The sequence below is a fragment of the Spermophilus citellus genome (genome assembly GCF_964194105.1).
Source record: "Spermophilus citellus genome assembly, chromosome: 9".
NCBI classification, from domain to species: domain Eukaryota; kingdom Metazoa; phylum Chordata; class Mammalia; order Rodentia; family Sciuridae; genus Spermophilus; species Spermophilus citellus.
Genome location: NC_138191.1, coordinates 84404217 through 84416114, shown reverse-complemented (window position 1 = coordinate 84416114; position 11898 = coordinate 84404217). Strand labels below are relative to the sequence as shown.

Genomic DNA, 11898 nt, shown 5'->3' with positions numbered 1-11898 from the left:
CAGATGGTGTGGTGGCTCGATTCTCCCAGTGCCTGGCTGAGTTTCGGACGTGGTTAAGAACCAACTGGTTGAGGTTCAATGCAGACAAGACGGATGTGATGCTGGTAGGCAAGGGCACACTTGGAGATGAAGGGAGGGAAAATCCAAACTCCCTCAAATATTATAAATATTACGTTACTTTTCTGTATGTTCCAGTGTTTGAGAACTACTAACAGGCCAATAATTTCCAGAATTTGGGTGAGATACTTAACATCAGCGATGTATAAAATCTTAACATATTAGTTTGTAATATACTGATGAAATAGGGCCACTGGATAAAGCCACTAGATAAGAATTATGAAAAGAAAACCAGAACTGTTCTCTGAAGAACCAAAGGCTATATAAGTGTTTGGGGTGTTAATAATAAAAAAAACTAACAAAAGTATGATGCTTATTGTTGCATAGATATGGGCTTCCAAATGTAATACATTACTGCTTTTGCAACCTGCATTCTGCCTACTAATGTGAAGGTAAATCTAAAATGTTATTTAAGAAAACGAGTTTTAATAGTTTACAAAACAATCTCAAAAGGACTTGGACCCTGAAAATTATTAGATACAGAATTTGTTTTTAGGATTTTCGATGTGTTGTGTTCACCTATTTCAGTATATCAGCCCCGGAGTTAAAATTGTCACTAGTCTTTCCTTGGTGCATTTTGAGAGCTTCCTTTTTGACTTGCATGAGCATGTTCCCATAGTATAGGTGTATACATTTCTTGTATTTGAATCAGGAGTTGGTCCTGAATAAAAGGTTATATTTCTTAGGCATAAAATTGTCAGATGAGTTTTTTTTTTATGGGTTAGTTTAAGGTTGAGGTAAATTTGTGACCCTTAATGCATCTGTCAGTAGCAACATAATATCTTTAAGGGGTTCATGTGTGTTTGTGTGTATGTATGCATTTTATAGTTTCTGAAATTGTTGAATAACTTTTGAATGGAGGATTCAGTAAGTTGCTCAAAAATATTTCCCAATATAATAATAATTGTGAGTAGTTTAATGTGGTAGAAAATTAGTATTAGTTTGCTTAAAAACAAGGAGAGAGTAAGAGCAAAAGAGGCATTTATTTAGACTTTCTGTAGGGATTTTTTTGTTTGGGGATATAAACCATAATACTCACATAAATTTGGAATTAGTCACAATTTTTTGACTTGTACATTTCTAACAGAGCTGCCATTTTGGCTGGAATTAATAATATAGTACAATAATTTTAAACAAGTCATAGTTAACAATGATTTTTCTCACGCTTTTAGCTTTATTATGTCCTGTTTGTAGCTCTCTTAGTAGCAATAGGATTTAAAGATATAGTTTTGTTAAACTAAATCAATGACTGTTGGCATTTGAATACAAAAAAGATATCTGTTGAATTAATACAAAGTACCAAAGAACTAAGGGTAATAGATGAAAATGACTAAGTCAGATTCTGGCTTAATAAACAGAAGAATGTTTCAAAATTTGAGCTTTTTTTGAAAATAGCAGTCACTTTATGAGATATGGTGAATCACAGGAGGTGTTTAAACATAAGCAGAAAAGCCTGGTAGTAGAAGCATTCTGAGGAATTCCTATGCCAAAGTATAAAGAAATTGACTAAAAACCTATAAAGTCCCATCCAACACTAAGATTGTATGACCAGTGAATAGTTAGTTCTTACGTATTTTATACTGAAGACGTTAAGCAAGAGTTTTGAGAAAGACTTTTTTTCCTTAAAGAAGCTCTGTAAAGAATAAAATGAGTGAAAGTAACTGAATTCCATAGTGATGTGTTACCTATAACTTACTAGAACTTTTTCTCCTTCCTTTAGATTGACTAAACCTACATTTATAGGAAAAACATGTGGAGGGAATTTTTTTCCTAAATAACAATACCATTTAAAGTTAACAGCATTGATAAAGAAATATTAAACTTAAAAGTTGTTTAATAGCAAGATAAATATCAATTTAAAAATGTCTTAGACCCAATTTCCTAACTTCCAGTATTCATTTCAGTCCTTAACAGGACCTGATCCCTTGTTCTTTATTCCAATTGGGATTTTTGTATATGGTTGAACTGAAGAATCAAAGAATTAATGGACTAAAGCAAGCAAATTATTTCTGTGCCTTGTATTTTAACAATGCTTTAGTCTTTCCCTTGATAGCCAGCTCAATTTCATGTATTAACTTTCATGTTTTAATGGAAAACTTTCCCTAAACTTTCTGGTATATAAAACCTAAGTTTCTTCTACCTCTAGGCCTTTTGTTTTTATCTGTACCCACCTCAGGGCCAGGCACATACATTGTTTTTTGCCTTTAGCTTTTTTCATCAAGTGTATCAAGAAAACGGTTTATTAACTGACATTTCTAAAAAGTCATTTTACTTTCAGACCAAAATTAAAAAATTCAACAGGGTAACTCATAGAAACTATATATCTGTGCTAAAATATTTATTCTCTCAAAAGAATCCTCAAAAAAACACTTTTATATATTTTCTTAAAGATAAATGGAAATACTGTACAGTACAGTTAATGGTAAAAATTGTTTGTAGACTTGGGAACTTTAAAGTTTTCCTTTCTCTTCTTTCCCTTGCTTTTCTTTCAGTAGAAAATGTGCATCAGATGTTTATGTTTAATTGGTTTACAGACTGTCTGTGGACTCTTTTCCTGTCAAATTACCAGGTAATGTCCTTTCACTTAGCAGCTACTTCATATACCTGTAAATGCAGTTTATTCATGCACAAATTATTGGACATAAGAGTTTCAAGTTAATATTGTCTTTGGAAATATTTAGGAAAATGCTTGATAGAGCCTAGAATTTTAAGGGAACACAAATAATTTTAAAAAACAGTGTCCCCCATATTGCATTGTAAACGTTTAAAAAAATTGTGTATGTACACATTTATGCAATATATTATAGTCTCACATTATTTAGAAGAAATGAATAATTTTCATTTAATTATTTGATTTTTGGTACTAACTTTTGTTGAAACTGCATTAAGAATCCTTAAAGATGGGGGTGGACAAAAAAGTGTCTTTTGAATAAATCTTTTTAAATTCCTGGTTTAGTAAAGTAATAGTGCCTTGGTATTGGCTAGTATCTACTTTAGTAATGGAAGTGAAACAAGTTTGTTACTTTGAAATCATTGGCTCTGGCATTCATCAGTATTGGTATTAAGGCCAACTGGCAGCTCTAGGCCAATACATTAAAACTTTCAAATCGCAGGCATTGCAAACAAGTAGGTTCTTCCATGCAGTCAAGTAGATTATTTATGTCAATCAAAGAACGACTTCTCATTATTTTACATTTAAAATTTTTGTTTAGTTGTGCAAAAATTCAACCATTGATGTATGTTGCTACTGGCGTCATACAGTGTGTGAGGAAAAACAAATGAAATTTGAGGATGGCAGACTACCTAACAGTCCCTTTTCTTAATCTTTGCTTTGCCCCTTCTAAATTGAGGCAGGATCTCAAGTTCAAAGCTGGCCTCAGCAAAAGGGAGGCGCTAAGCAACTCAGTGAGACCCTGTCTCTAAATAAAATACAGAATAGGTCTGGGGATGTGGCTCAGTGATCCAGTGCCCCTGAATTATTCAATCCCCGGTACAAAAAAAAAAAAAAAAGATTTTGGATGTGGGATGTTACATTTCCTGTCGGGAATCACCGAGAAATATTTGTAAAGGGATAACCGTTTTACAGTTCGTGCCACTGTTGCATCCCAGCAACATCCGTTCTCCAGCATTCAAAAATGACCGACTTGTAAAACAGAACGTATTTTCCACTGCTATGTAAATGCTGGACGGGGCTCTGGTACCTTCTCGCGCCCTCTCTGCCCGAGATGCGCGGGCTCCGGTCGCAGGTCCTTTGGGGCGGGCGCCTGGCGCGGAGATACCCAACTTCCCCACACCCACCTTGGCCCCGCCCCGTCCGCGCTCTACCAGGAGGGCTGGCCGCGGGGCCGCGCGCGCGTTCTCGCGTCCCTGCTCCGCGCGTGCTAGCTGGCCTTTTCCCTCCAGTCCAGCCCAGCCGGGGCGCCGCGAGGGGGCGGAGTGGGGTGTGGTGGGCGCGCTCGGGCGGCTCCTGCGCGTTCCCGCCGAGGCAGCGGCGGCGGGAGCGGCAGAGGCGGCGGCGGCGGCCGGAGTCCCGTTGCCGAGTCTCACATCCGGGTTCTGGCCGTGACCCAGCCGCGGCCGCCGCGGAGATGTGACCCGGCAGTACGGCAAATATGGCGGAGGTAAGGGAGCGAGCTCCCCCTCCCTGTCCCGGAGCCGGGCGCCCCCGGGCCCTGGCCGGGGAGGAGTGGAGTGGGCCTGGCCAGGAGAGGCCCAGCCCTGCTGGCGCCACTGCCCACCTGTTGTCCCGAACAGGCCGCGCTCTGGGCGGGAGTTTTCCCTGGAACTTAGTTGGGATGGGTCCGGGGGTAGGAGAAAGCGGAGACGTAGTTGGACTTCGGGGCCAGTTTCAAGGGCTGGGTGCTACGCAGTAGTGCAGGGCGAGGGGGAGGGGGCGCTGGTCTGGGAAGGGGTGCCTGTGGCGCAACTTCGCCGGCCGGTGCCAGGGCCTGAGAGGAGCCGCTGCTTCCTCTTGCGAAGTTTCTTCCCTCCCTAACCGAGATGCTGTTGCGCCCTTCCGCGTCACCCCCACCCGTTTGCTACTGACACCCATTCGCTGTTGGTGGAGAAAAGGCTGAACGGCCTTTAATTCTCCTAGTAAAGATAAAATGAGCGTGGAGAAAATCACGTTCCCAATTCCGCCTTTCAAACTAGGGGAATCTCCCCATTTCTCCGAAGAGTTAACAACTCCCTCCCCCGCCTTTCAACATACACACCGCCGCCGCCAGGTAGAACCTCTGGAGTTGCTTTTCTACCCTTCAACTTAACTCCCTTCACCGTTTAGCACACCCCCCCCCCCCAATCCAAATCAAAGCTACTTATTTTCCTTCTGATTTTTGTTTTCTTAAGAAATCCCCCCCCCCTTACTTGTCTTTGCTCATTTTCTAGTAAACAAGTTTCCAAAGCCCCTTTCTGCTATGTTAGATTGTTTTGCATATTTGGAACACGAAATTGATGACAAAAAACCACTTGTTGGTTTATAATTAATTGGAACTTCGTATATGCTATTAAAAATCCAAATTTTGTCTCTCGTTTAAGGTTTTAAACGTAGGGAAGTTTTGTGATTTATTTGTTTTGTTTACTTTTTTTTTCCACCCATGTGAAAATTTCGTTACTCTTTATCCCTGAGTTCGAAGTCATGTATTTGGATTTGTGTGTCTCCTTGAAAAGCCACTCAACATTTGGTTAATATGGCATTACTCTTGTTAGAATTACCATATTCATTTTTAGAGACACCTAAAAATAGATTCAGGAAGTAGGTAATTTTATTTGTCCTTTAGCCCCCAATTTTTAACTCCTTTATTTGCTAACTAAAATCAGTCGTATTTTTGTCAATACCATAATACCCTTTTTACACCTTGGAATACAGAAAAATGGTTGGATTGTGTAGCTTTTTTTAGGTACCTAAAGGTTTGTTTTCTGGAAGCTCTTAGGATGTTATTTCTACTTGTCTTATGGAAACTAGATTTATATCTATGTCCGGGAGTATTTGCTGTTAAAGGGGGAAAAGGTTTTATTGTACCATGACTTTGTGCCGCTACTAGTCTTTTAAAAAACAATATTTCTGATGTATATCTAAATTTAGATCTTATATTTTCATTTCTTTGGCTTTTTGTGGTTAAAAAAAATTGCGTTTCAGAGCACAAGATTTGGAAAGCATAGTCGTTTCTGTTTCACTTAAATGTGACTGGATTTAATCTAGTAGTCTGATGGTTTTTACCTAGATTTTAGAAAGCAGTGAGGATCGTATTGTGTATTTTGCTTGATACGTAGAGAAGGAGTAGTAATGTAGCAATGGACCTCCTTTTGGTGGGTTTTCATTAGGTAAGTAAAATTGTGTTAAGGAAGTAGTGTTTCTTCCCTTGTGGTGCTCAATGGTTTGAGCTTTAAGTTGTGTGATCATAATCCAAGATAGGTTACTAAGGAAGAAAAATAACTTTATATGAAAATACATTGAAATTTGATTTTTTAAAAAAAGTCATCTAGAAATTTTACTGCCTGGTGTACCGAAAACATGTTTATTAACATCTTGTTTCAGAAATTAAAGATGGTTTCATTAATGTAAGAGGGGAGAAACAGTATTTGGAGTCACCTATCATTTCCTAATATTTTCTAGTATATGCTTTTTATTACAAAGTGTATATTTTTCTTAAATATTTCATTGTTTGGAGAATGGAACTCTCATGTTTTCAGGAACGCATGGATGGTTCAATTTCAAGGAGAAAAAAAATGATTTTATTTTCAGTGTATTTAATGACTTGATATCTTTAAATCATTTTTTATATTCTTCAGTTACTTGTAGATGGTTTTATTTATTGTGACTTTAAAGGAAAAGTAGAAGAACCTTGGTGTGTCCTATTAAACAATCTAAAATAGATGAAGAGGTAAAAAGTAAAAATAATTTAAATTTTTTGGTCTCAATACTTCAGTAATTGAGCTGGGGATGTAGCTCAGTGGTAGAGAGCTAGAATAGCATGGAAGACCATAGGTTCTATCACCAGCACTGCCATAAACAAACAAAAACAAAACCCTCAAACTTCAGTAATTGTGATGATTTTTTAAAGACTGTTGGTTTCAAAAGATTAAATGAATGAGAAATGCTTTGTTTATAGCATCCTTTTACTTTTTGTGTGAGCTCTCAGATTTATTCTTTATGATACATGTGGTAAAATAATTCATATACTCAACTGTTGTGCTTTTGATTAAGTAGACCTGAATATTGATGTTAACTTAAGAAATAACAGTGCAGAGCAGCAGTAAGCAGTTAAATCTTTGGGGGAAAAACAGTTATTGAAGAAACATGTCTCCAGAGGAAAATGTAGGTTTTATGCTTCTAGGTTTTCTTTTTGTTGTTGTTTCCTACATAAGAGAATGACCCTGACTTTTTAAGAAAATATTTTAATTCTTGAATTCAAATTATTTTAGATGTACTAAATATGCTAATTATTCATAATTTTGATCTAATCATCCTAATTGAATCCATAATAGGAAGTATGTATTTAATGGTTTAAATTGTATTAGTATTAAAAACACTTAATATACTGAGAAGAATGGCAAATGCTCCCTTTCTTAGCACTTTTTGGTAAATTTCACTTTGCTTATTCCTTAAAATTATTTACCATCCTTTTAAAAGGAGGCTCTCCTTGTCACACTTAAAGGAAATTAAAGGGTAGTTACAGTTTTATGAAGGCACTGAGAGAGAGAGAAAAAGAGGAAGAAATAGTTGATCCTTAGGGTTTTATAAGGAATGTGTTATAGGGACCTTGGGAATGAACAATTTGTCATTTATTTTCAAAGTTTATAAACATGTAAGGGACTTTCTTCTCAAGGAAAAAAGCTTCAGCACAGTGCAAGACCTGTTCTTTTTAATTTTTTCTTCTTTTATCCTATGTCACATTTCTATAATAAAATGAAAAAAATAATGAATTTAATACTGCTAAGTATTTTAATATTTTTAAAGATGGTACATGAACTATTCACTCACTATTTATTTCTTTTAAAAATATTCCTTAGTACTTTTTTTTAAGAGTACTTGGATTTTGTGCTTTAAGGAAATAGGATCATGTCAGTGTGTGAATTTCTACTGTAAGCAAAACTTGTTCCACTGCAATGGATTTAAGCCTTAAATAATTCTATATTCTGGTATGTATTTATTTATTTATTTATTTATGTATTTTTAGTTTATACTTCAAAAAAAATTAAGGTTTTATCCAAAGTAGGCATGAGCACCAATGCATCAGAGTCCTAAAAAGCTTAGTTCAGTGGAAGTATGAGAGTTGAAATACCTGAAAACTTAAAGGTTTGGTGGGACAAAGAAAGAAGTGAATCACTGGAACTGGGGTTGTGGCTCAGTGATAGAGTGCTTGCCTCACATGTGTGAGGAGGCACTGGATTCTTAGCACTGCATATAAATAAATGAATGAAATAAAGGTCCCTTAACAACTGGGGGGAAAAAAAGAAGTAGTAGTGAATTATTTTAAGATAATTCTGGAGGGACTAATCAGTTTCTCAAATAATTTAGAAATAAACACTTCTATTGAATCTTAAGGGCACCGAATCCCACCCCCTTACATATAATATGAATAGTAAACAGCTTCATAGAAATTTCTTGATTGATGTTCAGATCAGAAGATTTGCAAATGGTTTCAATGTTTATTGCAGTAATTAAACTGTTCACTGCTGGGGGTCTATTCTGTTGAGCTTGTTTTGTGGCTTAGAAGTATGACTGTTATATTTTGTAGATAAGCAGTTTGTGAAGTAGCACCCTAAAATAACTTTGCAAATTGAGGTTGTCTTTTCCTTATAGTTCTAGATTCAAAAAAAAATTATTCAGAAGAGAAAATATGTTCATTCATTTAGCTAAATACTCTTTAGTAGTATTACACATTTCAAACAATTCATAATAAAAGTAAGAAACTCGGGTCTTGAAAATTGAAATGATCTAAATTTTTCATCATAGAGAAAGTGGAACTTGAGCAGAGTTTATACAGTTTTTCCTAAGTCATACAGTTAGTCTGGCACAGTTAAGAGTAGAACACAGCCTTCTGCATTCCTAATGCTTATTTTCCATAATATCATTCTATCCTCTAAATTATTCTTATTGTTGTAAATTTATTAATTTTAATTCCAAAACATACTTAACTATTTTATACCCTAGGATTTCTGAAAGTAACAGCAAAGTATGGGACATAATTTTGTATGGCAGGAGAGGGTACTAAGCCCTGGGCATAGTATCCCTGCAACTTATATCCAAGAATAGGGTCCCAAACTCCTTCCTGACCTCTGTCCTTAATTGCTTTGAGAATCTGATTTAGCCTCTATAACTTAAGGAGATGTTGGCTACACTTAAAGAAATGGTGATGGAATTGGTTTGAGGGGGGGGAGTTTTGTTCACTTATTTGCATGGAAAATAAGCTTTTGATTGGCTGAAATAAAAGAGCCTAGGAATACTTCCTTACTACCTTAATTTTTTTTTTTTTTTGTAAAAATGTTAATAGTCTAGCCTTTTTCTAGAATCAGTCTTTTATCTCCAGATTACAGTTTTCTGTTGCATGAAACACTTCCCACCATTTTCCACCATGTTCTAGAAAAATGAAAAGAAATATTTGAATAATTAGGAGGCATTGAGTATTTGTTATAACTGTTAGTAACTTTATCAACTAAATCTTAAATATACTGGCAAGGATAACATGCTATACAAAAGTTAATAGAGCACTTTTTTCATTTGAGTTAGCATACTAATTACTTTTAGGTTTGTCTTTCCAGTATTGTTTCCCATCTCTGATAAAACAAGTATATATGCACCAAAAAAATTTCAAAATTATAACTTTGAAAAAAATAGTACCAAGTACTAGGTTTTCTTAAAAATTGAAAAGAGAAGAAAATGAAAATGGTTTATAATTCAACAAAAGAGATTGGAAAATTCCAAGAGAACAGAAAAATGTAAACTGAAAAAAGCCTCTTCTCCCTAATTTATCCCCTAGAAAAAGCTATTATGAACAAATTCTTATGTATCTTTTTGAGGAAAAAAAATTTATGCATATTCTAGCCCAGTTTGTTGCACATTCTACATTTTTTAAATCTTAATTTTCTTAGCATTTTTTTCTCTTTCAACACAAACCTATCTGTCTCATCCTTTTTAATGAATTTATGGTGTCCCATGGTTTGAAGGAGCTATATATTTTGAACTAGTTAAAAAGTTAAAATGGATTTTGGTTTTCCCCCAACTTTTTGCTTAGAACAACATTGTGGTAATGAATGGTATACATATATCTGAATGTACTGTTTTAGGTATATCACAAGGGGAAGTTCATGTTGGCAAAATGATGTCAAAAATTGTTGAGCGGACTCCTTTCTACCAGTAAGGTCTAAGTGCATTTTAAATATTCTTAAACCACAATTTAAAAATTTTCCAGCTTACACTCATATTTTGATCTTTTTCTGAAACCAAGTGTTTCTATAAGCACTTGTTTACGTTTAATGTTTTGTTTGTTTTAATTTTTCCCCTCTCTTACCCCTTTCTAATTTGCTGTAGTAATTGTAAATGGTGCAAGTTTTCTTGGAGGGTATTGTTAGATAGAGATATCACTTCCTAAAAAGACATAGGTTACAGTCTGGTAAGACAGATGTCAACTCTGTTCACATTTTAAACGTGCTTTGAACTGATAAAAACCATTTTAGAAGGAAATAGAAAGTAAGGGGAAAGAGAAAAAAGTTAGCAAAAAATTATGAGGTTCTTTCTCCGGAAGGTATAAAAAGAACTCTGAGGTGTCAGAGGTTGTAGGCTTCATGTCTGACTTCATTACCACAGTGGAACCTTTATCTCATTTTATATCCCTGGGTTTATTAATCTGTAAAATAAGGTAATGTTAGATTTACGGTTATGATCAAGAAACTATGCCTTTGAAAATGTGTAGCATTATGTAAATATAAATTAGTTCTGTATTTTTTCATAGCTAAATAAAAATTGCCCTCATTCCACCCTGAAACTTCCCATATTATAATATAAGTTCACATTTTATCTTGAAAGATAATCATTTTGTCAGTTGAACAATGTAATGTTCACAGTATGAACTGTTTTCAGATGCTAGTTTTAGAAGCTCATTTTTTATTTAATTGGATATAGTTAACTTGCAAGAAACTAATCTCATTCCTGTCTCCTAAACTGACACAATAAAATTTTATTTTGGATGTAAAATACTAAAATGTATATGGATACTAAATATGGGCAAACCATTCTGCCTTTTGCTCTTCCGTGCTAATCAATGCTTGACACATTACAACACATTACAGTACCTCTGATGTAATCTTTGAACTTTGTGTGCTTTGCTCTATGTGGGCTATACTTACAAATGCTACCAGTTCTCTAAATATTTGGTATCTGAAAAAATGGAAAATATTTGGAACCTTTTCAGAACTTTAAAGTGGTAACTATTGACCAATAAAATAATGATCATTTAGGGTTGGTGAGGCCTCTTGTAGATACCATTTGCAATTCAGCATCCCTAGAATTATTCTAGGTAGTGTCAGTAAAAACATACCCTTCAATTTTAGTAATTTGTTTTTAATCAGAAAGCCTTTTTTATCATAAGACTGTCAAATGAGATAATTATTGGAGTGTAAATTAAAACTAAATATTTGCCTAAGAACTATTTCTCTTAAGTTTCTAATTCATAAGTAATGCATATTTTTCTTGTTTATGTCATATAAATTTTGTTCTAAAAGTTCTCTAAAAAGAAAACCAGCATTGCAGGTGTGATGGTACGCTCCTTATAATCCCAGTAGCTGGGAGGCTGAAGCATGAGGATCACAAGTTCAAAAGCCAGTCTCAGCAACTTAGCCAGACCCTACACAACACAGTGAGATCCTGTCTCTAAATAAAATACAAAAAAATGGTCTTGGATATGGTTCAGTGGTTAAGTACCCCTGAGTTCAATACTCAGTACTAAAAAAGAAAAGAAAAGCAACATTGTAAGACTACTCCCTGTGGTAGTGAACAATCTGATGAAGGTGGTCAATAATGTTGCTGTAGCCTTGTATGGAGATTGGGTTTATACTTGGAAAATAAAATTTAACTGCATGAAACATGAGTGAATTAATATTTTAAAATATTAGTTTGCTGTGTAATAATTGTGATGGTTAAAACCATTTCAAGTCATAGCTGTGCCCCAAACGATGTTAAGCAAGCTAGAAACCCTTTTTGTGGTTACATTACTCTCTTCATGTCACCCCCACTCTTCAGGAGTAATTAATTGGAGGAAAAAAGAATTATATTGACTGTTC

At 35.2% G+C, this 11898-nt stretch overlaps 1 protein-coding gene across 8 annotated transcripts in view; it reads left to right on the top strand.

Annotated features, from left to right (window-relative positions):
* MIER1 (MIER1 transcriptional regulator) overlaps window positions 1–11898 on the top strand; it is a 60292-nt gene that overhangs the window by 1243 nt on the left and 47151 nt on the right. For 3 of the 8 annotated variants that reach the window (XM_081305944.1, XM_081305938.1, XM_081305945.1), the window contains one exon: window positions 4–104. In XM_081305944.1, coding sequence (XP_081162070.1) covers window positions 4–104 — 101 coding nt within the window. Of the gene's footprint in view, window positions 1–3; window positions 105–2609; window positions 2687–3970; window positions 4239–11898 lie in introns of those variants that run through there. The other 5 variants (XM_081305946.1, XM_081305941.1, XM_081305940.1 and 2 more) reach the window with 3 other exon arrangements.